At 44.9% G+C, this 27,442-nt stretch overlaps 1 protein-coding gene across 3 annotated transcripts in view; it reads left to right on the forward strand.

Annotated features, from left to right (window-relative positions):
* DOCK2 (dedicator of cytokinesis 2) overlaps nt 1-27,442 on the forward strand; it is a 457,833-nt gene that overhangs the window by 99,502 nt on the left and 330,889 nt on the right. For all 3 annotated transcript variants that reach the window (XM_025270818.3, XM_025270819.3, XM_006075524.4), the window contains exons 23-24: nt 15,055-15,163; nt 26,913-26,983. In XM_025270818.3, coding sequence (XP_025126603.2) covers nt 15,055-15,163; nt 26,913-26,983 — 180 coding nt within the window. The remainder of the gene's footprint in view (nt 1-15,054; nt 15,164-26,912; nt 26,984-27,442) is intronic.

Genomic DNA, 27,442 nt, shown 5'->3' on the forward strand with positions numbered 1-27,442 from the left:
TGGCTATCTATTTTACTTATAGTAGTGTAAGTTTCCGTGTTACTCTCTCCATACATCCCACCCTCTCCTTCCTACGCGCTCCCGCGTGCATAAGCCTGTTCTCTATGTCTGTTTCTCCACTGCGGCCCTGCAAATAAATTCATTGGTAGAGTCTTTCTAGATTCCATATGTATGCATTAATATATGATATTTATCTTTCTCTTTCTGACTTATTTCACTCTGTATAATAGGCTCTAGGTTCATCTACCTCATTATAACTGACTGTTTTAATTTTTTGGCCACGAGGCATGTAGGATCCTAGCTCCCTGACTAGGTATCAGACCCACACATCCTGCATTGGAAAGTAAAGTCTTCAACACTGCACCACCAGGGAAGTCCCTGTTATTATTTTTTTAACTTTATTTCCCTTTCAACTTTGTTAGTTGTTAGGTATTTTTAGCCTTGAATTAAAGTTTTTATTTTTTTCCGAAGAAAATAAAAATTCCTTTCCATGATTTACTTGGGGGACACTAACAACCAGAGACTTCTTTAAGTCAAAATTTCTCCTTGACAATCCAAGTGAGGCATGTGAATTTGGAAAAAACACAACCACAAATAAACAAAGTCCAGGTGAGGACTGGAGTTGTGTTTTCCTTCTCTACCAAATACCAAGTTTCCTTACTGTTTTTTTCCATGCAGTAGATTTATTTCTCACCCTTCTTTATAGGAAGGTGTGGCAACGTGGGACATCAGCTTATTGCTGGGGTCTCCAATATGTAGGCTCCAGGACTGATGTCATTCCTTTCTTCCTCGAGCAGCCATCCGCACAGGAGTTTAAAGAAACTAGGGTTGAGCCAGTGCCTCAGAGGCAGAAGCTGGCTTCATTGCTCTGTGAGTGTGTTCCTCCTCTGTGGGTTCTGTACTTTGTCAACAGTTCATGGCCTCATTTTAGAAATCCAGCTCTGGTAGTCGTTTTCACTGAGAGGCTCTCCACGGCACTGTCTCCGCTACAATGCCAAACGTGGAGGAGATCCTTTAATGCCACTGCAGCCAGAATGATCTTCCCACATTTCAGGTCCCATGGAGGTGCTCACCTTCTCAAAATCCTCCAATTTCTTCTCATTGCTCTCAGGATGAAGGCAAAACTTCACACGACCTGGGAAGGTCTGTAGGTCTGGTCTCTGGCTGCCTCCCAGCCTCGCTTCACCCAGCTTACCCAGATTCTCTCCACTCTGGATTCAGGGTCCCCCACTCGGTTCTTCTGACTCACTCAGCTCCCTTCTGCTGCAGGGCCTGTATGCCTGCTTTCCTGGGGATGGAATGCCCCTTCTCCCTTTCTCCTCATTTTCTCTCATTCTCATTTCCTGGGTCACCTCAAGCATTACTCTCTCAGGGAACCTCTCCCTGTCCTTCTCTGGGCCAAATCTCTTCATATTCTCATTGTCCATGCATTTGTTTTCAAGTATGTACCACAAACATGCACCTATTATATGATGATCGCTATACTATCAAGGAATTTGAAAAGAGAAATAAAAATTGACACCCAAATGCCTATCACAGCTTCCATTTTACATATTTGGGTATTGATTTTTGTTTCCTTTTATAGATTCCTTGACAGCATTATTGGTATATAGTAGGAGCTCAACTAATATTTATTAGTTGAATAAGTTTTCTAATACCTGCTCAAGCCAAGTAAAAGTTTTCCTTCTGAGTTTCAGGGACTCCATTGCTTTTTTAGTTTCCCCTCCCTCCTCCTCCATGGCTTGCTTCCTGGAGTGACTGATGCGTTCTGCTCCAGGTTCTAGGCCAGACATGCACAGCTGTGTCAGCAGGGTAGCCCTGGGTTTTAAAGGTCACCTGTGTAGATCAGAGCCCCTCTTCTGTGATCAGCATTTTCCTCCTCCTGGTATGATTTAATGTAATAATCTAGTGGCTCCTCCATTGTAATAAATGTTCGAAGGCAGCCTCTCCTAAACCCTGGAAGCCAGCAGACAGCATGTTGAAGGCCCTGCCTGGGCGCCTTGGTCTGCTGCACGCACTGCATGTCTTGCTTCTCTGAATCTGAATTTTTGCCATTTTCCCCCATTTTGGAGGCATCCATGGGGCAGAAGGAATGTGTGCCTTATTATTAATTCACAGGTCGTTTCAGGCCTGGAAATCTAAAGCCAGTAAAAAGGTTTTCAGTACATGGGTATCTGTCAACTTTTCCCCCTCAAGCCTACAGCTTCTAAAAGGCCTGTAACTCAGCATTTATTCTTCCCTACATTCAGCACCAAAACATTTTATACCTGTCTCAGGCATGCTGGGCAATAAAACCTGGTTCTTCTTTTTAAGCCCTTGACTTAAAAATGAACGTTTCCATCTTGTTGAAAAATTAGTCTTGTGATCAAGGTTTGGTTTGCATTAGCAATTAAGTGTTTACCCAACAAATATTTATTGAATAGCCACTAGACCACTCTGCTAAGCACTGGAAATATGACAGTGAATGATGGAGACACATGGGATTTTTACTCTAGGTGGGAAGGGATGTGGCGAATGTGAAATTAAGAGAGGTTGTGTGTATGAGATGCCTTGAGAGCATGTAACAGTCAAATCATATCATGAGGTCATGGAGGTGTTCTGGAGGAAGTGCTGTCCAAGCTGTGACCTGAGTGATGAGTAGGACCTGGCAGGTAAAGAGAAAGCTGACAGGAGGTCCCTGAGACAGTAGAGATTCAGCTCAATTGAGCTGTGGAAAGGCAGAGTGGCTGGAATTCAGTGGTGGAGGCATTAGAGTAGCAGAAGATTGCCTAGAAGGACAGTAAGGGACAGCCCTTGATGATCGTTGAAAGTCAGGCCCTCGTATCTGGACAATATTCTGAGGGAAATAGGGAGCATGGCATTTGTGTTTTTAGAGTGGTCCCTCTGACCATTGTGTAGAAAATGGATTGAAAGGGATTAAGAGTGAAGGAAGGGAGGTGGTTCAGAAACCTCTACAAATGAGAGATAATGGGGACTTGGATGAAAATGGTGCTGGTGAAGATGAAGCATAGTAAATGGCCTTGGTGGCAATAGTTAACAATATTGTATCACAGCGGTTCCCAGCCTTCTGGCCATGGGTAGTGCTCATCTGTGGCCTATTAGGAACTGGGCCACAGAGCAGGAGGTGAGTGGTGGGTGAAAATTAAATCATTCCACCTCCCAGTCCAAGGGAAAATTGTCTTCCATAAAACCGATCCCTTTTTGCTGACAAAAAGGTTGGGGACTGCTGTTGTATTATATACTTGAAAGAGCAGACTTTACATGTTCTCAGCACACACACACAATTCTGTGGTTATGAACGTGCTGACCAACCTGATTGTGGCAGTTCTTCTACAACATATACCTGTATCAAGTTATCACATGCTATACCTTGAACTTACACAGTTGTATACGTTAATTATACTCAATAAATACAGAAAATGGCACTTGGTGCCCGGCCGATCCTCAGGCTCTTGAAGACCCACCCCTACCTACTCCAGGCCCTGACTTGGGCACCGACATGGCCCTGGCATGTGGGGGGCCTTGGCAGTGTGAGCAGGCTTGGTCTTAGATGATTGTCATACCCCATCCTGACTCTTTGACAGTAGATGCCAGTTAGGAGTCCTCGAGGTTTCCCTCAATGGTCGTGTGGTCTCCTTAGAGGTAAGGGACCCAGTGCTGGAGTGAAGTGAGCTGTGAAGGTCTCTGGCTTAGAGCTCAGTCCAGGGACTCAGGCAGCAGCTCTTTCTGCCACCCTGCCCTCTCCTGGCACCTTGCCCGGCCCTCAGCCTTCCTACCACTCAGATGAGGTCCCCAAGAACGCGAACCTTGGAGTGTTTAGACTTGATACCTCCTCAGGTATTCTCAGATTTCAAAACAGAGTTTTACTGCACATGCATTTTTAAAACCAGCACCATTAGTAAAGAAAATGTTAAAAATTCTATTTAACTCTACACACCAAATGTCAAGGCTCTTCGTGGAACAAGAGCAGGGGTTAGTCTTGTTAATCAAGGGTTAATCTGGGGTTAATCATACTTCTCTGGAAGCCACAGACCGAACGGGCAAAGTTCAGACGGTTTGGGCATGATCAGCATTTAGAGTAATTCTGACCTGACATTTCTCAGGCCAGTGTCCCTCTGGCTTCAGTCCAGGCTGTAAACCAGGAAGTAGGTTGGAAATCACCGTCTTGATCTCATGACCGTGAAGGGACATCTGCCTCCAGGCATGTGGCCTGGAGCTGCCTCTCCCGCTCCAGCACCAGTTCCCAGGGTGAGAAGGCGAGACTTCAGGAAAGACTCTGGGGAAAAGGTTTGTCAGAGAAGGCGATGGCACCCCACTCCAGTACTCTTGCCTGGAAAATCCATGGACGGAGGAGCCTGGTGCGCTGAAGTCCATGGGTTCTCTTAAGAGTCGGACACGACTGAGCGACTTCACTTTCACTTTTCACTTCCATGCATTGGAGAAGGAGATGGCAACCCACTCCAGTGTTCTTGCCTGGAGAATCCCAGGGACGGGGGAGCCTGGTGGGCTGCCGTCTATGGGGTCGCACAGAGTCGGACACGACTGAAGTGACGTAGCAACAGCAGCAGCAGCAACAATAGAAAGGAACTGGAAGCCCAGAAACATTCACTCGCCCTCCCCCCCCACAAAGAGTAGATAGCTCTTCTTAAATTAAAAATGATACTTCAGTTCAGTTCAGTTAAGTCACTCAGTGGTATCCGACTCTTTGCGACCCCATGAATCACAGCACGCCAGGCCTCCCTGTTCATCACCATCTCCCGGAGTTCACTCAAACTCACGTCCATTGAGTCAGTGATGCCATCCAGCCATCTCATCCTCTGTCATCCCCTTCTCCTCCTGCCCCCAATCCCTCCCAGCATCAGAGTCTTTTCCAATGAGTCAACTCTTCGCATGAGGTGGCCAAAGTATTGGAGTTTCAGCTTTAGCATCAGTCCTTCCAAAGAAAACCCAGGACTGATCTCCTTTAGAATGGACTGGTTGGATCTCCTTGCAGTCCAAGGGACTCTCAAGAGTCTTCTCCAGCACCACAGTTCAAAAGCATCAATTCTTCGGCGCTCAGCTTTCTTCACAGTCCAACTCTCACATCCATACATGACCACAGGAAAAACCATAGCCTTGACTAGATGGACCTTTGTTGGCAAAGTAATGTCTCTGCTTTTGAATATGCTATCTAGGTTGGTCATAACTTTCCTTCCAAGGAGTAAGCACTTATAAAACCAGAATATAATATAAAAATGTATAAAGGGATTGTTGATATACAGAATTCCTTTTCTAAGAGGTAATGAAATGATCAGCTTAATGTATAGACTTTATAAGCATGTGTGTGTGTGCACATGTGTATAATCATTATGCAACTTATTCTTTTTTCCTGTTATGACCTAGAGAATAGTAAGCTTAGTAAAATAATTCAGAGAAAGACAAATACTATATGTTATCACTTATATATAGAGTGTAAAAAATAATACAAGTGAATATATCTGCAAGACAGATTCACAGACATAGAAAACAAACTTATGGTTACCTAAGGGAGGGGGGGTGGGGGAGGACAAGTTAGGGATATGGCATTAACAGATACAACTATTACATATAAAACAGATAAGCAGAAAGGTTATACTACTGTATAGCACAGGGAATTATACCCATTGTCTTGTAATAATCTCTAATGGAGTATAATCTGCAAAAAATACTGAATCATTATGTTGTACATCTAACATAATATTGTAGCTCAACTACATTTTAATCAAATTTTGAAAAAAGGTATCGAGAACACTTCCCGGGTCATTAAGAAACTAAAGAAAGATATGGTAAGAGAAGCAGTCAAGACCTAATTTCTTTTTAGTACCAAAACTTTTTAGATCAACTTGGCCTGAGAGAAAGAGCTGGAAGAACTTTGCTGAGTATTAGCTTCTCTTTCAAGTAAATGATGTAATTTATATTTTTCTCTATATGTCTTGAAACCATGGAAAATTGTGTGTGTGTGTGTATGTGTTTATTTCTATCCTTAGAAACATTGTTTTGGGAACACTCAATTTCTAATTATATTGAGGGAAAAGACCCTGAACACCATTTTCCATGCTAATGGAGAAATTTACCTAAGTGCAGACTGATGCAGCTATGTTCTTCCTGCCAAATTACGTAAAGGCTGCAGCTCCTCTCAGCAGAATGAAGGATGACACAGGGTGCACATCACACTCTATTCGTAGCTTAGAGTTCTTTTGAAGGCTTTTGCCTGCATTTTATTACCTACTTACTATTAATTTATTATACAGGGTTGCCATATTTTAAAAGTAAAGTGAATGTTTTAGATGGATTGGTTTTCTTTCATTTCTTCCATATTGTTGACTTCTTTTTTTTTTTTAATGTAGGCTGTTTATGCTTCTACCTGAGGCAGTTTTTCTTCAGTGATTGCATTAATTTGTGTGCATCCACTCTAGACATTTTTCAAAACAGGATCCCCTCATGTTGAGCTTGTCTTTTATTCCCTCTTATCTACAAATCATTCTTCCCCTGGGGTGATTTACAGAAAGAAGCCTGTTTAGTGAAACTTCTTTGCAGTTTGCCTTAAGGGGCAGTCCCTTCTCAAACGTCAGATTCTGGAGAAGTAACAGCTCTAGTAGACAGAATTTTGTCCATGACAAAAGGATTAGCACCAGGAACCGGTCTGAGAATTTTGTCCATGACAAAAGGATTAGCACCAGGAACCAGTCTGAGCCTTGCCTATGGACAGCTGGTTATATTCAGCTCAATCAAGTCTGCATGAAATACTCTGGCCACCAGAGCTGCTTGAGAGTTCACACTGGCTACTTTGTGATAAACCCTAGCCCTTCTCCTAGCCGTTCCTTTAGAGTTATCCTAGCCTTTCCTTATAGAGTTCCTTTCTAATTATCCTAGCCCTTCCTTACAGAGTTCCTTTCTAACACAGCTTTTTTCTTTCTCTTCTGAGAATAACTCCTTACATTTCAACTTTTGGTACGCTTAGAACAAAATTTTTTCTCTGGTCAGTGTTGAGCTGGATGACTCACTCCAGGCTCATCACACAAAAATTCCATGTCTTAATCTGCAGTTTGTGATTCAGTTCAGATCCATAGACTTTGGTGGTAAGAGAGGGGGTGGTGACGCTGGTGATGACCATGTGGGGAAGAGCAGGATAAGAGAGAGGAGCATCTCTTCATGATCCCTTTTCAGCTCTATTGCTTTGATTTAAGTGTGACTGCTGAGTGCACTGAAGGGTTTCTTTCTATAAGTACGATCAATAAATGCAAGGATGATTTTCAGATAGACTCAGCCACTGGTTTGGCTACAGTTTTTCTTTATCCCAGATTGCGGGGGAGTGGAGAGAGAGAGACAAAGAGACAGAGACTGAGGTAGGTAGGTTCTAATTCTAGAGGGCTGTGAATTTTTCAGAGTAATTACTCTTCGGAAACTATGAATGGCTTAATGGTTGTTTTTGTAGAGTCACTAATTTACACCTCCTGCAATAGATTGAATTACTGGCTCAGGGGTAGGAACATCAGTTAGGTAAGCTTGGATTTAGAGCTTGAACAGAAAAAGGTTAGAGCCAGCCATCTAACTTCCCTAGACAGCCCCAGAACTCATCCTAGGGGTGAATGATGCTATCCTGTCTACTGTGACTTATTCCAGTTCCCGGAAACCTGCTATTACTTGGCTCTGTTCCTGGAGGCAGTATTACCTAGAGGTTGTGTGGCGTGCGTGCTCAGTTGTGTCCAACTCTTTGCAACCCAGTGGACTGTAGCCCACCAGGTTCCTCTGTACATGGGATTTTCCAGGCAAGAATACTGGAGTGGATTGCCATTTTCTTCTCCAAGGGATCTTCCCAACCTGCATCTACTGTGTCTCCTGCATTGGCAGCCAGATTCTTTACCACTAGCGCCACCTGGAAAGCCCAATGCCTAGTGGTTAAAGGAGTGAAATTTGGATCCAGGCACTCTTGGGCTCAAATTCTGACTCTGCCGTTTACGAGCTGAGTTAGTAAGAGTGTCTGGTGCATAGTGAATGCTTAATAAATGGTAGCTATTGTCAGCATTAGTTGTCTTAGTGGAAAAAGTAATAATAATAAAGGTAGTGTAGCAGAAGTTGACTGTTAATACCATCCTTAAGATGCCGTTTAGGTACATGGCATTTCTGTATAGCCACATTGAATGTGCTAAGGTTTAAGGGGCAGGGTGCTGAGGACTGAGAGGGCCTCTGGCAGGTGGCTCACTGGGGTCAGTGTCCGCTGGAGCCCATTCTCCCTCCTCAGCTTCCATTTCCCTGTTCATGCCTCTTTAATTTTTTTCTTTCTCCTATGTAAGATGTAGATAATAATAACCTCTGTCAAATTAGCTAATCCATGCAAAAAAATGAGCACAGTGCCTGACCTTTAGGAATCACTCAAGAGACATTAAACTTTTATTGTTCAGTTTTTCTCACTATACAGCAATTCATTATTTACCTATTGGTTGGCCTCATGACTTCTTAGGGATAGAGACTGAGTCTTACTCTGTTTATCTCCATCGCAGTGCCTGGCACATAGTAGGGGCTCAAAATCCAGCAGTTGCTTTTAGGAAGTTTCTGGCTTCTTCCTTCTATGGCTTTAGATAGCAAAAAGGAGTGGTTCCAGAAGAAAACGGTGGTAGTCCATAACCATAGCTAGTATTAACTGTGTACTAGGCACTCTGTTAATTGCTTTACATGTTTTATTTTAAGGTAGGGCAACTGTGTGGGGCTAGTCCCATTTTACTAATGAGAACACTGAACCTTCTAGAAATGAAGACGTTTAGCCGAGATCGCCCACTTGGTCAGTGGCAGAGCAGGGGTTGGAAAGCACGCAGTCTCACTAAAGTGTCTCTGTTGCTTCCCAGAGGTGGGCAGGAAGCCAGGAGGATGCCAGGGAATGTGGCTCAGACGAGCGGGAAGTGGCTGAGGCACAAGGTACAGCAATGAAAAGGGGCCAGGGCCCAGGAAACCCTCCACCCTGGATTCCAGCTTGAATCTTCCTCCTGGCTTTCTGCAGACTGAGGGCGCCTTGGTTCAGCTCTGCTTCCCTGGGTTGCTGGCCTGAGGTTGGCATCCCCACTTTCGGCTGAGGCTTTAGGTACCTGCGTGGAGGAGGTGGTGCAGAGCATTGTACGCACCATATGGGGCCCTATTTGCATTGAGTGAGCGCTCAGCTGTGCACAGTGTCTCCTTAATGAATCACATGCCAGTCAAGCAGCACTATATTTATCTAAGCCCTGGGAGCCGAGTGCCTGCTGTGATTGGACTCACATGCCCCAGAACAGCGCCTCACAGGTTGTTCCAGTTTTTCTTGTGGTCAGGGCCTTCGGGCCCTTCAATAATTTGTTCCCTGGCAGAATCAGCTGGTTTCTAGGTGTTCTGAAGCCAGAAAAAATGTTTCCCTCCTGAAGGAAGGATATATACAGCGAACAAGTGCTAAAGAAGGACCTTGAAACTACATCTCCTGTGCCCTTGACTTCAAGGCTACATTCAAACCTTGCAGACAGATGAGGCATTATTTTTCTTTTCTCTTCACGTTTCTCAGGAGAGGACCCACAGTCCGGAATGTGCCCTGCCCCTGCATCCCCGTCAGTTTAATTTATTCCATATAATCTAAAACCTTTATGCATTTTTCCTTACTCTTTCTAAGAAATACTCTGTTTATATGTACTCAGATCAGAGAGCTTGCCAATGTGCTCAGAAATCAACAACAGGAATTACTGATATTAACATTTATTAAATGCCAGCTACAATACTAAGCACTTGAGAGACATCTCATTTTTTTTTCACCTCAAAATAACCCTTTCAGTGGGCATCATGTCTCTGTTTTATCAACAAGAATGGTTAAGTTTCAGAGATATAATTTGTCTGAGGCTACACAGCCAGTCTATGCAGGAGTCTAGCTAGACAGCAAAGTTCTTTACTAAATAGTTTTTTACTTCCTTTCTTCTTCCCAACTGTAGTCATTTTCTTCAACTGTTCTTCCCATTCCCACCAAATAAAAGCCCAGGCTTCAAAATTCACACACACACACACAGACAGGACTGATAAGACTGTGACAATCTGGCTTAATGGTGTAGCCACTGTGAGGCACAGCCGTTTGTGGTTTTCTCAGGGTGTGTGCCCAGAAGTGGGATTGCTGGGTCATGTGGTAGTTTTCTTCCTAGCTTTTAAAGGAACCTCCATACTGTTCTCCATGGTGGCTGTATCAATTTAGATTCCCACCAACAGTGCAAGAGGGTTCCATTTTCTCCACACCCTCTCCAGCATCTATTGTTTGTAGATTTTTTGATGATGGCCTTTCTGACTGGTGTGAGGTGGTACCTCATTGCAGTTTTGATTTACATTTCTCTAATAATGAGTGATGTTGAGTATCTTTTCATGTGTTTGTTAGACATCTGCTCTGCATGACTTCTTTGGAGAAATATCTGTTTAGGTTTTCCTCCCACCCAAATGTTCGTTGCAGCACTATTCACAATAGCCAGGACATGGAAGCAGCCTAGATGTTCATGGACAGATGAATGGGTAAAGAAGGGTGGTACATATATACAATGGAATACCACTCAGCCATAAAAAGGAATACATTTGAGTCAGTTCTAGTGCGGTAGATGAACCTAGAGTCTGTTATATAGAGTAAAGTAAGTCAGAAAGAGAAAAACGAATTTTATATATTAATGCATATATATGGAATCTAGAAAAATGGTACTGATGAACCTCTTTGCAGGGCAGGAAAAGAGACACAGACATAGAGAACAGACTTTGGACACAATGGAGGAAGGAAAGGGTTGGATGAATTGAGAGAAGAGCACTGAACCGTATACATTACCATATGTAAAGCAGATAGCCAGTGGGAAGTTTCTGTGTGAAGCAGGGAGCGCAGCTGGTGCTCTGTGACAGCCTGGAGGGGTGGGATGGTGGGGGGTGGGGGAGAGGTTAGAGGGAAGGAACGTACATATATCTGTGGCTGATTCACATTGTTGTATGGCAGAAGCCAACCCTATTGTAAAGCAATGATCCTCCACGTAAAAATAAATTTTAAAAAATGCAAGCCATTTCTTCACAGGATTGTTTCTTATCCTTTGTAAAACTTTGGCACCTGTAGATTGTATTTCCACTCAATGGAATATGGTATTAAGGTGCTTAACCTGTAAGGTGAATAGCAGGGAGCAGCCCAGATTCCCATGGAGGCAGGTGCCCCAGTCTTGGCCTTGTGAGATCTGTGCCATCTCTGCTGTGTGTTAGAGTCTCAGAGCGTGGAAAGAGAAGAACGCTGAGTTCTGGGTCTAGCCCTGCCACTGGTGCAGCCTGTGACCTAGAGCAGATCACATCTGTTCTGCTGGTAGAAACTAAACTCAGTTTCCCACAAAGCTGAAATCTGAGTAGAAGGCCTTGACTTGGTCTTACAACCTACAAGTCTGTTTGCCTTCCCACCTTAGTCAGGGACATTTACAAGGTGGTGGCAAAGCAGAGGCTCCGCCCACTCAGGCCCTCAGTCTCGTCATCTGCACAGTAGGAAGCGTGGGCCTGGTGCTCACTGGCCTCCCCAGCAGCTCTTGGTTTAGAACTCCAGGGAGCTGCAGGCAGATGCCTCCCTCACCCTACAGAGTTCTGACCAGAGAGGAGTTTCACTGAACCCAGCCAGGGCTAATCTAAGTGAAAAAGGGAGTTATTGGAAGAATAGTTGTGCAGCTCATAAAATCCAAAATGTGTTAAATAACTAGACACAGGGATGCCGGGAATCAGGGCACCCTCAAATACCTCTTCAGCGAGAGTTCATGAACTTTCCCCCTTGAACACTGCCTGGGATGACTCCCAACACAGCCCATTTCTGTGATTTTCTGTTAAAAATCATGAATTCTGTCATGGACTAGTCAGTTGTGGGAGGGGGTGTTGGGGTGGACAGGGTCAACCAGCAGCAGGAAGCTGCTGGAGGCCATTGTTGTTGGCAGTACAAACGGTGGGATGCCCCCACACACGTGCACCCAGAAGCATACAAATATGCATGCCTTACAGAGAAAGGCCATATATAGTAGATAATGATGTAAATAATGATGTGTTCACCATGGACAGCCACATCTGGGTGTTAAATGTGGGAGGAAGACACCATAGACCAGTAACAGAAATTACAATGTCAGTTATTAAATGTTTTCAGGCAGCGCTGGTTAGAGGAAAGAGTAAGGGGTTTCAAAGCAAAAGCCTTGAGGGAGGGGCCATCCATTAGGTTAGCTTTGCTGCTGCTGCTGCTGCTAAGTTGCTTCAGTCATGTCTGACTCTGTGCGACCCCACAGATGGCAGCCCACCAGGCTCCCCTGTCCCTGGGATTCTCCAGGCAAGAACACTGGAGTGGGTTGCTATTTCCTTCTCCAATGCATGAAAGTGAAAAGTCAAAGTGAAGTCATTCAGTCGTGTCTGACTCTTCGCGACCCTATGGACTGCAGCCTACCAGGCTCCTCCGTCCATGGGATTTTCCAGGCAAGAGTACTAGAGTGGGGTGCCATCACCTTTTCCAAGCTTAGCTTTAGGCACAGAGAAAATCTCACAGTACTATCTCACAAGGAAAGTACCACCACTGTGAATTAGGATCCTCCCTTCCTTCCTGCCACGCTTCTCAGACGGTGCTAGTGGTAAAGAACCCATCTGTTAGTGCAGGAGATATAAAAGACCCAGGCTGTATCCCTGGGTTGGGAAGATACCCTGCAGGAAGGCATGGCAACCCACTCCAGTATTCTTGCCTGGAGAATCCCATGAACAGAGGAGCCTGGTGAGCAGTGGCCCATATGGTCACAAAGAGTTTGAAATGACTGAAGTGACTTAGCACGCACGCACTTCCTTCCTGCCAGACCCTGTCTCATCTTTTCCACTTTGATGGGATTTGGGCAGTGTGCAATCCATTGAGAGTTTATGTCTTTATTTGTACAATACTCCTATTCCAACAATTAACAACAGCTAACACTTAACCAGGACTCAGCAAGTGCCCAGCAGGTCACGTGTGTGTGAGCTGGGCTCCTCACGGTCCTTGGACACAGTGCTGGCACAGCCTGCATTTGTAGGTGAGAAACTGAGGCTTACAGGAGTTAAGGCTGGTGGTGAGGCACCCAGTCCAGTGGTGGACAAAGTGATGGAGCGGCCAGGCCCAGGAGCCTATGGCCAGGTCTGGATTCTGGCCCCTGCGCTTCTGGCATGGAGTCCTTGGGCATGCTGCTGAGTCACTGATCTGTAAAGTGGGGATGAGGATGCGTCCCTTACCATAGTGTGGGGCGGGGGTGTATGATTTAACACAGGCAGTGCCTGGAGGCAGAGTCGTGCTCCGTTATGTTTGCTGTTACTAACTAATCAGTTAGTCCTGGGCAGATTAGAGATTGGAACCCAGGCTGACTGACTCCAAAACACGTCCTCCATGGCAGAACCTGTCTGGTTCAGGCCTGAGAGGTGCAGTAGAGGGGGAAAGGGGAGAGGAGGAGGAAGAGGCAGGGGAGGGGCGAGGGAGCGTGGAGGAGGGGGGCCTCAGAACTCCGGGTTTCTCTCAGCCTTGTCGCTATGACCTTGAACTAGATACCTAGAAAGTCAGCAGCAGTTTCTGGATCCCTGTGCTGGATTGAAGCATTGTGGCTTCCCCTTAAGCTTCTTACTTCAGGAGGCTTTAGGAAGGGGCTACTTGGGAACAAAGAAGAGAAGAGACAGAGAGAGTGACTAAGAAGAGAGATGAAGTCAGAGAGAGAGAGAGAAAAGCAGATAAACATTCAGACTGACAGAGAGTTAGTGAATGACACCCAGAAGAAGAGAAGCATAGACACCCACTTTGAGACGAGAAAGGAAGGAGAGCAGGAGCTTAAAGAAAAGCAAGTGAGAGGCTGGGCGAGGTGAGCAGAGACAGAGCAGAGGCGGCGGTGCTGCCCAGCCTGCGACTGCGGGAGGGGCAGACCCTGCAGTGCGTCGGTGCTCCACCTGAGCAAGGCACCTCCTGGGCAGCGGGCAGCCCAGGGCTGGGCCGTGGAGGGCTGTGACAGGAGGCCTCTTTATCTGAGTGCGAGACAGGAGCGCTCTGCTCTGTGTCTTGCCCAGGATGCCACAGATTGGGTGCAGATTTTTCACCAGTTGGTGATAAAGGCTTGTTTGGAGAGGCCTTGGGCTGAACAACATACCAAGGTTGGGCCACAAGGGTGCTGAGACTCGGGGGCCTAAAGACTGATTTTACACCAGGGGATGGTTTCTATAAAAAGTCACCTGTATACATTAGACAGACTTTGAGAATCTCTGCAAGGATATCCAGCCTTTGTGCTCATGCTCAGTCGCTTAAGTCATGTCTGCGTCTTTGCCAGACCATGGACTGTAGTCCGCCAGGCTCCTCTGTCCATGGAATTCTCCAGGCAACAATGCTGCAGTGGGTTGCTGTGATCCAGGGATGGATCCCCCGCCTCCTGCATTGCAGGATCCATCCTTAATAATTACCAGTTTTACAGTAGGATTGATGAGGAATCTCACTTCATAAGTAATGCATTTTTTTAAAAACAATATCAATGTAGGGACTTTATAATCAGAGGAACAAAAGTTTTAAATTAGGTCCTCAGTACACTCCTGAAATGAGAGGGCAGGGAGAATGACATCCCCTGACATACAGCAGGTATGACCGTGTTCATCCCACAAGTGGGCAGTGGCTAAGGGGAAGGGCAGAATGTTTGAAAATATTTCTCCTTGATGCTTCCAAAATACTTTGAAAACCTGATGACAAGTTTCCCTCTGATTCTTCAAGAAGGATGAAATTATTAATGTCCCTTCAGCTTGGACAAGTTTCATTCCTTTGAGATTCTTCAGGGTTTAAATAAAAGGCAGGCGGGGGATGATTTATTATGTCGAGTCAGTTGAATGGTACCTGTTGTGTTTATGGACCTGGGTTTCCCCTGAGAGGATCATGCAAGCAGCCACTGCTGAACCAGCCCCCGCCCCTTAAGTCCAGGTCTCCACCCCTTTCTCAGTTTCAAATCAAGTTTGTAGCTGGCACACTCTTTCAAAGGTATTGCTTTTTGGTTTGAGAAATGATTCAGATGTGTCTTCTTTCAGGCTTTACGAAGGCAAGGAACAGATGGAGTTTGAAGAATCCATGAGACGGCTCTTTGAATCCATCAACAACTTGATGAAAAGTCAATATAAAACAACCATCCTTTTGCAGGTTGGTTTACACTACAAAAGAAAAAAAAATCTGCCTTTTCCCTTGGTCATCTGATAGAAAACAGCACGGTGAGATAATGACTACTTTTGCTTGAATGGGCACAGCCCTGTGTTAATTGAAGGCCGGGGCTGGCCTCGTGGTATAAGGTATAAGGATGAACACCAAGGGCTCCTCGGGACAGCAGAACGCTTATTTGTTTGTTTCCCATGAAAGTAGCAGTGCTTCTTCCTAAATAACTCTGAAGCTTTTGCTCCCTGGAAGGAAATAGGTCAAACCTGATCCATTTTTAGTGGTGAGAATAGTTAAGGTGTCAGTCTCTGAACCTGTCCACTTTTTAATCTCAACACTGTAAACTCAGATCCCCTTTGGGGTTGAGAGTCTCCTTAATAAACGAGATACTTTGGAGAGAACGGGACCTCTGATTTAGTGGTTCATGATACATATCTACAAGCTCTGTAAATCTTTGAGAAACCTTTGTTTGAGAAAGAGTTTGGCAGCCAAGAGACTGAGTGAAGAGACTGTTGAGGTTGACCTTCATAACTATCACGGCACTAATTCACAAGTGCCTCATGAGTTGTGAAGAAGAAAACTCGAGCACAATTGATCTAAACCAATGAGTCAATGCACACGACTTCCCCTTCTTTTGATAAGATATCTTTTTACTTGCTAACTTAAATGCCTGCTAGCTAGCTATGCCTGGCGTTGCCCGGCCTCTGGTTAGAATGAGTGAGGTACTGGTGTTCGGCTAGAATGCAGGTGAGGATGCAAAAGCAGAAGTCTTTCTGGGCGTGTCTGTTGCTGACATGATGGGTTCCAAACTTTGCAGTGAAATCACATGAGGATCTTGAATGCACTCTGAGGACTAATTACCACCAGCATACCTCCTAGTGGAATTGGTATGGAGTGTGACCAGGGAAAAGGGAGTTTGAAAGTCTCCCCATTTGATTTTCATATGAAGCGGAGTGTGGGAATCACTCTGCTAATGTGATGGCTTCCTTTGATTTAATGAATGTTGGGAACTTCTGTGTGTGAGTGAGAGAGTGTGTGTGTGTGTGTAGAGAGGAGCTTTGTCTTGTTCATCATTATATCCTCAGCATAAAAAGTCCTAGTATATAGTTGATACTTGATAAATATCTGTGGAATGAATAATCCTCAGAATAGGTGTTAAGATCTCTGTTTCATAGATATGGAAATTGAAGGGCTCCTATCTGCTAAGGGGTGTAGCTGGGATTCAGATCTCTTCCTGCCTGGCTCTAAGGACCATGTTCTGAACTGCTACGTTATACTGTTGTTTACACTACACATTTAGTACCTACTGGGGATACGGGGCTTCCCAGGTGGCGTTAAGGATAAAGAACCTGTCTGCCAATTCAGGAGACATAAGAGAGGCAGGTTCTGTCCCTGGGTTGAGAAGATCCCTTGGAGTAGGAAATGGCAACCCTCTCCAGTTTTCTTGCCTGGGAAATCCCATGGATAGAGGAGCCTGGCAGGCTACAGTCCATGGGGTCTGTAGAGGCTATTGCATTGCATCAAGTCTGAAATAGGCTCCAGGGAAGCTGAAATGTGAGGGACAGAGGAGCTGGTTGGCGGGGAGGAGAAAGGAGTCGATGCCCCAGAGAGGTAGAGGTGCCCAGAGAGAGACTATGTGACCTTGCGAAAAACGGGAATAAGGCATCCCACAGCCGACCTTTCCAATTTCAGCACCGATTTCCCTGTGATGAACTACCTGCATTTGGGGGGAAGGAATAAAGGGAATGCAAAGGCAGGGAAAGAAAGGAGAAAAAGGAAGCTAAAAGATGAGCCAGTGAGAATGTCTGATTCTGAGAGGACCTGGGTCAACAAAATGTTTCCTTTTGATCAAGCTGTCTGATTTAATGCTGGATTTAACCTCTCAAGGTCTCTTGTTTCCTCATCTATAAAACTTTAGTGTCTGGGTGAAGATCAGATAAACATTGTTTGCAAAAGAGCCAATTATAAAATACTATGCAAATGCAGAGAGCTAATAGGATTATTATGTCTTTGGCATGAGTCTTTCTACCCAGGTTTTGATTGTCTGGGTAGCTGTGTTAGAAAATGGCCTATGTTCCCTGGGATCTGGGCCAGGTTATGCTGGTTTCTCCTTATAGACTTCCACCCCAAGAGCCATGAAAAGGGATTTTGCCTTTTTAAAAATTTACTCTAAGGGCCAAAGTTAGCTTCTAGGATGAAATCGATGATGTTTTCTGTCTTTTCCTATGGTTGTTGAAAAGTTGTCAAAGAAGAATATAAAGTCATATTCAAGTATGAAGAGCAATACCATCTGAAAAAACCAAATGCTCTTTTAGGGTATGAGGAGAGAGGGGTCAAGGTCATATGATGTCAGCAAACCTCGCACAAGGGGTCTTCTGCAGACTTTGATATTCACTACTGGAGAGAGAGCTTTGGAAGCAAGCCAGAGAGATCTGAGTGGGAAATGGAGCATCCACACTTGGGCACGTAGCACTGGGCAAATGATTTCAGTCTCCTGGGCTTCAATTACCCTTTTATAAAATGGGAAGCCTAATGTCTGTCTAATTTAGAGGATTATTGAGAGGATTAAAGTAATGCATGTAAAGCATGGTGGGTAAAGCCTGTTACATAGTTCAATTTAAATAATTTTTAGTCATGTATATCTCTTCCTCCTTTCAGTTCAGTTCAGTTCAGTTGTCAGTCGCGTCCAACTCTCTGCGACCCCATGAATCACAGCATGCCAGGCCCCCCTGTCCATCACCAACTCCCGGAGTTCACTCAAACTCATGAGGGCATTTTCAACAGAGTGGAATCTGGAAGGGAATATTTGTGTTTCTAACCTTGTCACGTGAAGTCAAGCAGTTTTAGGACATCCAGTTATTCTGTTAGATCAAGAAACAGATATAAATTTCAAGGAGGATAAGCTTACAAGAACTGACTCTATAAAAAATAAAAAAAGGAAGGCAAAGTTTTGCCAGTGAAATAGGACAGCATGACTGGAGTCTTGATTCTGAGCCTGCATGGGGTAGAGTAGGAAAGAGTGCTGTGATCTATTAGTAATGTCTGCCATAAGTTTTGGGTGAGAGCATGGAGAACGCCAATGATTGACACTCCCATTCAAACCTTACACTTCCAGCTGGGTAGTGGCTTAGGTGGAAGCCCTAATTCATGCCTGCCTGAGTTCAGAGTTAAGTCCATCTGATTTAGTCTCAGTTTTGCCCATGTGAATTCTTGGACCCAAGCTAGTTATTTCTCATGTCTGAGGCTCATCTGGCTTTTCTGAATTGCTTTCTCTGGTTTTCCTTATTGTTCAGAGATGGCATGGCAGTATCTCACATGAAACTATGGGGAATTTAAAGCCAGGCATCCAAAGAGAGTAGAAAGAGCGTTAAAAACATCTGTCACTGATTGAGTATCAGGCATGAACCAAGCTTTCACATGCAGCGTTTTCAGTCCTGCCAGAGGTCTGCAAGGAGTCACTGTCTTCATTGTCCATGGAGGCTCATAAAGTTAAATAATTCATCCTAAAGTGTACCTATCCATGATGGTAGAGCTAGGATTTCAATCCACCCAGGTCTTCTAATGCCAAAGTTAATATTCTCTAATGCACAAAGCATGGGTATGGTCAGGGCTTTCTGGAATGGGTGGTATGCTCAGAAGTCGCCATGTGTGCCAGCCCTGTGATTGTTGATAAAGCTGATGGTGGGGTGAGACGGTCAGCATCTGACACTTGTGAGCTGGATGCAGCTCAAATGTGAGTCATGGCCATTTGGTGACGTTGTGTAGATCCGTTTGACCCACTGTCCTTTAGACTGTGATTCTTCATCGTTCTCCAATTTGATGGTACGAGTGGAAATATATAAGCAACTCATAATTACAGAGCCTGCTCCCTTGGCTGCTCTGATTGTCACACATGCTAATATAGCCACTAGAGCATCCAGGAAGCAGAGACCTCTGCCTTTTATGTCTCCAGAACCTGAAACAGTAACTGTCACTTAAATAGCTTTCAGCTGGCACAAGAATGAATACTCGCTTCCAGTATTTTATGTTTTAGCATTTATTATGTGTGACACATTGAGCTAAAAGCTTTACATATACTGTTAGCCCATTTGATTTTTTTTTTTTTTAATAACAAACACCTTATTAGGCAACTACTCTTCTTATCTGTACTTTACAGATGAGGAAATGGAGGCTTAGGGAGATTGAGTAACTTAATCACAGTTAAGAAGTAGCAGGTTACTTGAATCTGGGTTGTATAGTCCAGAGCTTGAGTTCCTAATCACCGAGCAAAGTAAGGTTTCATTAACGAATTGAATCTTTTGGCAAAATGCTAGGTGGTTAAGCAATAAGCTCCATAAACAGCAGTACAGATGGGCAGATGTCTGGTCTGTAGTCACAAATTCGAGCTATTAAGGAGGCCTCTTTCTTTCCTCCCTTTTCATTGGTAACTGTTGTAAAATATCCAAGAGTCTGAAGCAAGGGAAGAATGTGATTCATTCTTGGGACGTGGACTGAAGGCTGCATGCTGAGCCCGCGGTGGGAGGAGAAATGAGACTCAAGTGTATTAGCAAGAGCTGGAGTTTCCCCTCTGCTTGTTAATGATTGGAATGCTGTCCCCTTTCCACCATCTACTGCATACTTAGAGGTGATGTTTGGGAATGTGGGATGTATGGAGGATAGGTGAAATTTTGTTCCAAAGGGGCTGCTGGAGTTATACTGATCACTCACATTTTTCATTCAGTCATCACATCAACCTTATAAAGTAGGTGACTTTATTCCCTTCGATCTCCTGATGAAACTGGAGCATAGAGAGTTAATTTTCCCAAGGACAGGCAGATGAAAGAGACCCACTTGGATCTGAACTTGGCCTCTTCCACCAGTCATTTTAAACACTGAGCTCTCTTGCCTCCTGCTAGGCTTCAGGGGCCAGCACAATTCTGGGTTACAGAAAGCGTGGAGACATGTGTCTCCCAGAACCTGTTGGTCCCTCATCCCTTGCCTTGATGATAATTCCCAGGATTACCAGCTCTGGTGAAGTCCATCTGAAAGACAGGGGTGAATGTCTGGGGAGAGTAGATGTATTTTCCTCAGGGACAGCTCAGCATCTCTAGGAAGACTGCTTCTTCTGGTCAGCTATGTTGAATCCCTGTGGCTATGTCTGTCCAGTTTCCAGGGACCTTGACTGTCCATCATTTGACTAAAATAAAAGGATTGTAAATTGGTGGGATGGGAATATTGTCAGAGCTCTTGAATGAGGAAGACATCTAGTGTTCTTGTATAACTTTGCATCATTGCAAGATACATTCTTTTGCACTAGAAGTCTGTCTGCTGGCACCGATACTGTGCAATCTTACTCTGTGAAGGAGAGGGAGACAAAGAGAGACAGACCAAGACAGCGAGAAAGAGAAAGACAGAGGGGGTGGGCAAGAGAGAGAATGATAGATGAGGAGTCTGGAAACAGAAGAGAAATCCACTTTGAGTTTGAGGGAGTGCAGCAGTGTGGTTCTGATTTTTGCTGTTATTCCTAAACATTTGCTGTGTGCTCACAGCCCAGGATTATCAGCTCTGGTGAAATCCTTCTGGATAGCAATCATCACAAGTGTTCTCCTACGACTCCTCTTGGGACAGTAAAATCACTACTGCTTGACTGGGGTCTGGCTCTCTTCTTGAGTGCTGTACCTGGCTTCTGGCAGAGGGACTTGGAACTGATGATTCATCTGGGAAATTCACTTGGAGCCATATTACAAACTAATTACTGATCTGGAAAATGTTTTCCTGGTGGCCTTTCTTGCAACCCTCATGTATGTGGTGAGAAGGACGCTTGAGGCTTTTCAGAAAAAATGATATCTTCTTTCAAAAGCCATCCTCTTAGGGCTTCCCTGATGGCTTGGTGGTAAAGAATCCACCTGCCAATGCAGGAGACACAGGTTTGATCCCTAATCGGAGAAGATCCCCCATGTCTCAGAGCAACTAAGCCCATGTGCCGGAACTAATAAGCCTGTGCTCTAGAGCCTGGGAGCCACAACTACCAAAGCCCTCACACCCTAGAGCCCGTGCTCTGCTCCCAACAAGAGAAGCCACCGCAACGAGAAGCCCGAGCAGGGGTGGCCACCTCCGACTTGCCGCAACTAGAGAAAAGCCCTGGCAGCAGTGAAGATGCAGCACAGCCAAAATAAACACATACATTTAAAAAAGTTATCCTCTTAATGGGGAGACTTTTCTTCATCTACTTCCTCCCTGAGTTCGGCTTTGTCTCCTCTGTTAGAACTTCCCCAATTGCCAAGATGGAAGTTTTCCTAAAGCAGAATAGGCAATAGCAGAGCATACTGGCTAGAAGCCAGTTGGGAAGAATCAGGTACGTATCTTTGCTGTGTGGCTTATTGAAAGTGCCAAGTTGCTCAGTTGTGTCCGACTCTTTGCAACTCCATGGACTATACAGTCCATGGAATTCTCCAGGCCAGAATACTGGAGTGGGTAGCCTTTCTTGCCAACCCAGGGATTGAACCCATGTCTCCCACATTGCAGGCAGATTCTTTACCAGCTGAGCCACCAGGGAAGCCCAAGAATACTGTAGTGGGTAGCCTGTCCCTTCTCCAGTGGATCTTGCTGACCCAGGAATCTAACCGGGGTCTCTTGCACTGCGGGCAGATGCTTTACCAGCTGAGCTATCAGGGTGTGGCTTATTAGCTGTATGTATTCTGGCAAGTTATTTTACCTCTCTAGTGGAATGACAGTATCTATTCCTAGAGTAGTTGTAAAAATGAAGTGATATCATGCATGGATAAAGTTTCCACTAATGGCTTGCTACTTTGATTAATATATATTAATCCAAATATATATTCATAAACATGTATATATATATGCATACATACATGCATAAGAATACCTGTGTTGTGTTTTTCTTATATATTATATATGATATAAGGATATATACTATGAGATGGGGTTTCCCTGGTGGATCAAACAGCAAAGAATCCACCTGCAGTGTGGGAGATCTGAGTTCGATCTCTGGGTCGGGAAGATCCCCTGGAGAAGGGAATGGCTACCCACTCTAGTATTCTTGCCTGGAGAATTCCAAGGACAGAGAAGCCCGGTGGGCTACAGTCCATGGGGTTGCAAAGAGTCAGACACGACTGAGTGCCTAAGGCTTTCGTGTTTTCCGCCGTGAGATGAAAGCGATAGCAGGGCAGCAGTGGTTTCTGTGCGATAGTGGTGTTAGAGGGGCAAACGTCAACAACAGCGGAGCAGCATGCTTCCCGGGAGGCCAACGGGTCTAGAAAGCCAGGCTGTTTCTAGTTCCCAGGCCTTAGAGACGTGCGACCAATGGAGATCCCCAGTGGGACTTGTGGCTGAGTTCTGCCTCCTGGGAGTGCTCAGTGGCGGCACCTGCTGAACGCACCTGCTGCCACTGCACTCAGGCGTGTCCGGGCTGCGTGAAGGCAGGCCCCCTGAGGACTGTGACAGCGGACTTGGCAAACTTCCCGTCCCCTTTGGGAAAGAACACCACAGGCCCGCCGCTTCTCTGTGAGACCACCTGGGTCAGATGGACGTTTCATATTCCACAGCTGACTTGATAATACCCTTGGAGTCTCAGGATGGGAACCACTCCGTTTGTTTTATTTTGTCACTAGCCCAGCGCTGGGAGGCTGGGAAGACGGGCTTCTTCTGAAGTAACCCTCGTGCCAGCCTCGTCCAGCTCCTGCTCACTCACAGCCGAAGCACTGAAGTGTGAGTGTCCACACAGACGCCTGGTGACTGCTGCTCTATAGAATCTCTCCAAAGCCCTGGAATGACGCGCAGCGCTTGAAAGCCAGCAACTTGCTGCAGACACCAGAGTCCTGGTTTTCCCTGACTTGCCAAGGATTTCATGTCTGTTTTTGTTCCCTCACTTTGGTCTTAATTATGGTCTTAATCGATGAGCCCACAATAGTCTTTGTCCAGGCGCTGGGTAGTGAGGGCTGGCTGATGTCAGAGAATTGAGAAGGGGAAGATACAGCATGCATACTTTTGGAGGCCCGCTGTGTACTGGGCATTACAGTAGGTGCAAGGTATGCTTTATTTGCCATCACTCCCCTCTGTCATTTGCCCCACGTGAAAATGCTGAGGCTTGGGGAGTGAGGAGACAGCCCTCCGCACTTGCGGGTGCTGGGCGGAGCACTGGGGATCCCCCTACCTCAGCTCCCTGCAGGCGTAGAGTAAAGGAAGGAACTCTGTTCTGTGTTCCTCAGCCTAAGAGTGAAGGAACGAACAGTTTGTTTGAATGCTTAGACCGGCCTTTATCAGGGCACGTGCCTCAGCATGTGGCATCTCTTTAGGATGAGGAGATTGTAAGCTGGCAGCCCGTGGAGAAGTGCAGCCTGCAGGGGTGTTTGATTTGGCTAGAAGTGGTAAAACAAGTGAGCAAGAATGCCTTATTCTTTAGAGTGTGGGTTCCACACACCTGATCTCTTCCCACTGGCCTACGCTCTTCTTATTTCACTTCTGTCTGCTGCTTACGCAGCCCTGCAGGCATCTGCTTTTGCTGTATCTTGATGTTTCCTGATACAGATGGCCTGACCAACTAGGCTGGAAGGCACTGTATGTGATAATTGCCTGGAGGAATGTCATAGTGCAACTTAGCATATTAAAATTCAGAGAAGTTCTGCCCAAAAAAAAAAAAAAGTATCAAAACTAAAAAATGCACCTTACTGGTTTATCTTTGCTTAAACCAAACTTTCCCCTAATTGTTTGATTGCAAATCCTTTCCCTCCCAAAGAATACCTAACACCATCCTATAGTACAAAGGTGTCCCAATAGAGCCTAGTTTTAGAAACATTTGCTCTGGAATCTTTTTATCTCTTGTCATCTTGATTTGAAAGAATAAAGAGTAAATCTTCAGACATAAAATCCAATAACTATAAAGAAAAGGTCTGACACATCTGACAACATACAAATTAAAATCCTTCTGTACAATGAAAGATAAACAAAGCTTAAAGAAAGCAACAGTCAACTACAGGAGAAGTAAAAGAAAATTCTTGCAAAATATGTTACTGCAAAGGGGTTAATATTAATGATATATGAAGAATTCCACACCAATATGAAAAGAAATCACCCAAAAGAAAAATGGAGAAAGAATACAGGCAAGTAGATAGTAAATATTTGCATATGTGCTTATTCTGTATGTCCAACTCTTTCCAACCCCATGGACTGCAGCCTGCCAGACTCCTCTGTCCATGGAATTTTCCAGGCAATAATACTGGAGGGGGTTGCCATTTCCTTCTCCAGGGGATCTTCCCAGACCAGGGATCAAACATGGATCTCTTGTTTCTCCTCGATTGACAGGTGGATTCTTGACCACTGTGCTGATAGTAAGTGCAGTTGTTCAATAAATATAGAAAGGGCGCCCACCTGCACTAGACCCACAGAGCTGCAGGTAACAGCTGCAAGTTATATATCAGGCTGACAAAATTAAACAGACTTGCACACTAGTGTTAGCAAGGTTATAAGTTTAAGGAAATTGATTACTGCTTCTTTCTAAGGTAATATGACAGATTCTCCTAAAACATATATGAATATACATTTGTGTGTACATTTGCATGTGTGTACATACATCTGATGCACCAGCTCCTCTTCAGCAGTGCATCCATCCCATTGGGATTCTCAGAGACACACAAATGCATGTGTTTAATATTTTCTTGCCACTTATTTTAAGATAAAGAGAAACTAAAGATAGCACGGAAAGTGTGACAGTGAAAATGTTAGTCACTCAGTCGTGTCTGACTTTTTGTGACCCCGTGGATTGTAGCCCACCAGGCTCCTCTCTCTGGAGAATTCTCCAGGCAAGAGTACTGGAGTGGGTTGCCATTTCCTTCTCCAGGGGATCTTCCCTACCCAGGTATTGAATCTGGGTCTCCTGCATTGCAGGCAGATTCTTTACTGTCTGAGCCACCAGGGAAGCCCAAGCACGGAGTCCATTAGTAAGGAGAACTTGGTGTACCCACATGAGTCTTGTTACGCAGTAGTGAGAAATGAAGAGCGCACTCTATGAAATGATGGCAAAAATCCTGGTGGTACATGGTTAGCTGCAAAAAGCAAGTTACAGAACTGTGTAATCACACACATCCGCGTGCACAGGCACATACATGCAACACACACAACACACACACGTTCATGCGTAGAGAGCAATCGGGACTCATGGCAGTGTTGACAGTGCCCCTTCTGGGCCGAGCAGCAGGGATTGGGGCGGAGATGGAGGTGCAGGACTTCAGGGATCGCTTTCATCCTAATACTTGTCTGAACTTTTTCAATAAACACAAGTCTGATGTGCAAAATTCATAAATAACAAGGAGAATAAGCCTGAAGGCAAGGAGAGAGAGAGTTGCTATTTGAGTGAGGTGGGCGTGTAGCTTGAGGCTTACAGGAGTGGCTCTGTAAGCAGCCTGTCTGTGTTTAAAGTCTGACTCTCCCACTTGCTAACTTTGTGACCTAGTTATTAAATCTTGATGCCGTAGAGGTTCCTGATCTATGAAAATAGTGTGTCCCTTGTAGAAGGAAATAAGGTTTAATAAAATTATCTAACAGCATGGTGTCTTCTCTGAGAACTTTCAGTGGAGCATAGTCATAATGGATATCCACGTTCACTAAGAAACTCAGCTGTATATGGCTAGGAGGAAGAGTTTATTTAAAAAAATAATTTTCACTGTTTTAATTTTGGTTTAATTGTAAAACAGTGATTTTTGTTGTATTAGTTGCTTAGTCCTGTCTGACTCTTTGCGACCACATGGACTGTAGGCCCCCAGGCTCCTCTGTCCATGGGGATTTCCCAGGCAAGAATACTGGAGTGTGTTGCCATTTCCTTCTCCAAGGCATCTTTCTGACCCAGGGATTGAACACGTGTCTCCTACATTGGCAGGCAGATTCTTTACCACTGAGTCACCAGGGAAGCCCTAAAGGATGATACTTATTGACTACAGAACACTTTAGAATATGCAGAAAAAGAAAATAAAGAAAATGTAAAGTGCATACACCTACAAGATTTTTAAACATTATGTTCCAAATAGGTGACTTACAACTCTCTTTGTAGAAATTACAGTCTACTCTGTTATTTAGCAAATGGTGCTGCTTTACGAGGCCCTGGGTGTGTTTCCCACCTCACACAGAAGGAAAAAGTCCAGCCACCGTAATGCCCAGTTTTCCTAATCCAGCTAGTAGATTCAGAAATGTGTCCACAGTTGTTCTCAAATTGGCCAAGGAGAGAAATTAGAAATAGAACTCAGTCCATACCATCCTTACCACCAACAGTACAACTCAAGCACACTGTCTTCTGATGATGATAGAAGTTACCCTTTACACAGCATCCAAAATATGCCTGGCTCTCTGCTGGATGCCTCATTTATATTTTTAATCTTTGCAATCCTGCAAAATAGGCATTATTTCCTCTAGTTTATAGACAAGGAAAATGAGAAATCGGAGAGGTTAAGTGTTTTGTCCAAAGTCACATGGCTACTAAGGAGTAGAACCAGAATTTGACTGTAAGTGTATATAACTTCCAAATCTGTGATTGTTCCACTCTGCATTGCTAGGCCCTTGAAGACAGAAGAAAGTCACATATCTGAGGGTTCAGTCCACGTGTAGAGTTTGAGTCACTGTAGCAGTACCCGGGGTGTAGGCTCCTTCTTCCTTGATCTGTGTCCTGTTGCAAAGCATCCTCGCCACCAGGCAGAATTGTTGGCAGAGTCATTGGCCGTGGGCATAACTCATGTTTATTTTATTTTCTACCTAGGTGGCAGCTTTGAAATATATCCCATCTGTCCTCCACGATGTGGAAACCGTCTTTGATGCAAAGTTACTCAGGTGAGAGCTGATGCTGTACTTTCCTGGGCTCTGTGGCCAAGCCAGGGATGCAGAGAGAGACGAGGGTTCTTGTGGGGAATTCCAGATGGGCACTCAGCATGGGGAAAGAGGGGCCAGGCGGGCGGAACTTCCTCCGGGGACTTCATTGTGGGATTGTTATATTTTCGTTTATGTCAGATTTGGGGAAAACTAGCTATAAAATAAGCATATTTTTTGATTGATACCAATGATAAAGAATTGTATCATTGATATCAATCCTTGGTGGCTTAAAGAATCCACCTGCAATGAAGGCGACATAGGAGACGTGGATTTGATACCTGGGTCAGGAAGCTCTCCTGGAGGAGGAAATAGCAACCTACTCCAGTATTCTTGCCTGAGAAATCTCATGGATAGGGGAGCCCGGTGGGCTCTAGTCCAGGGGTCAGGGAGGACTAAGCACACGTGCATGCACAATGATAC

This window comes from Bubalus bubalis, chromosome 19 (genome assembly GCF_019923935.1).
Source record: "Bubalus bubalis isolate 160015118507 breed Murrah chromosome 19, NDDB_SH_1, whole genome shotgun sequence".
NCBI classification, from domain to species: Eukaryota; Metazoa; Chordata; class Mammalia; order Artiodactyla; family Bovidae; genus Bubalus; species Bubalus bubalis.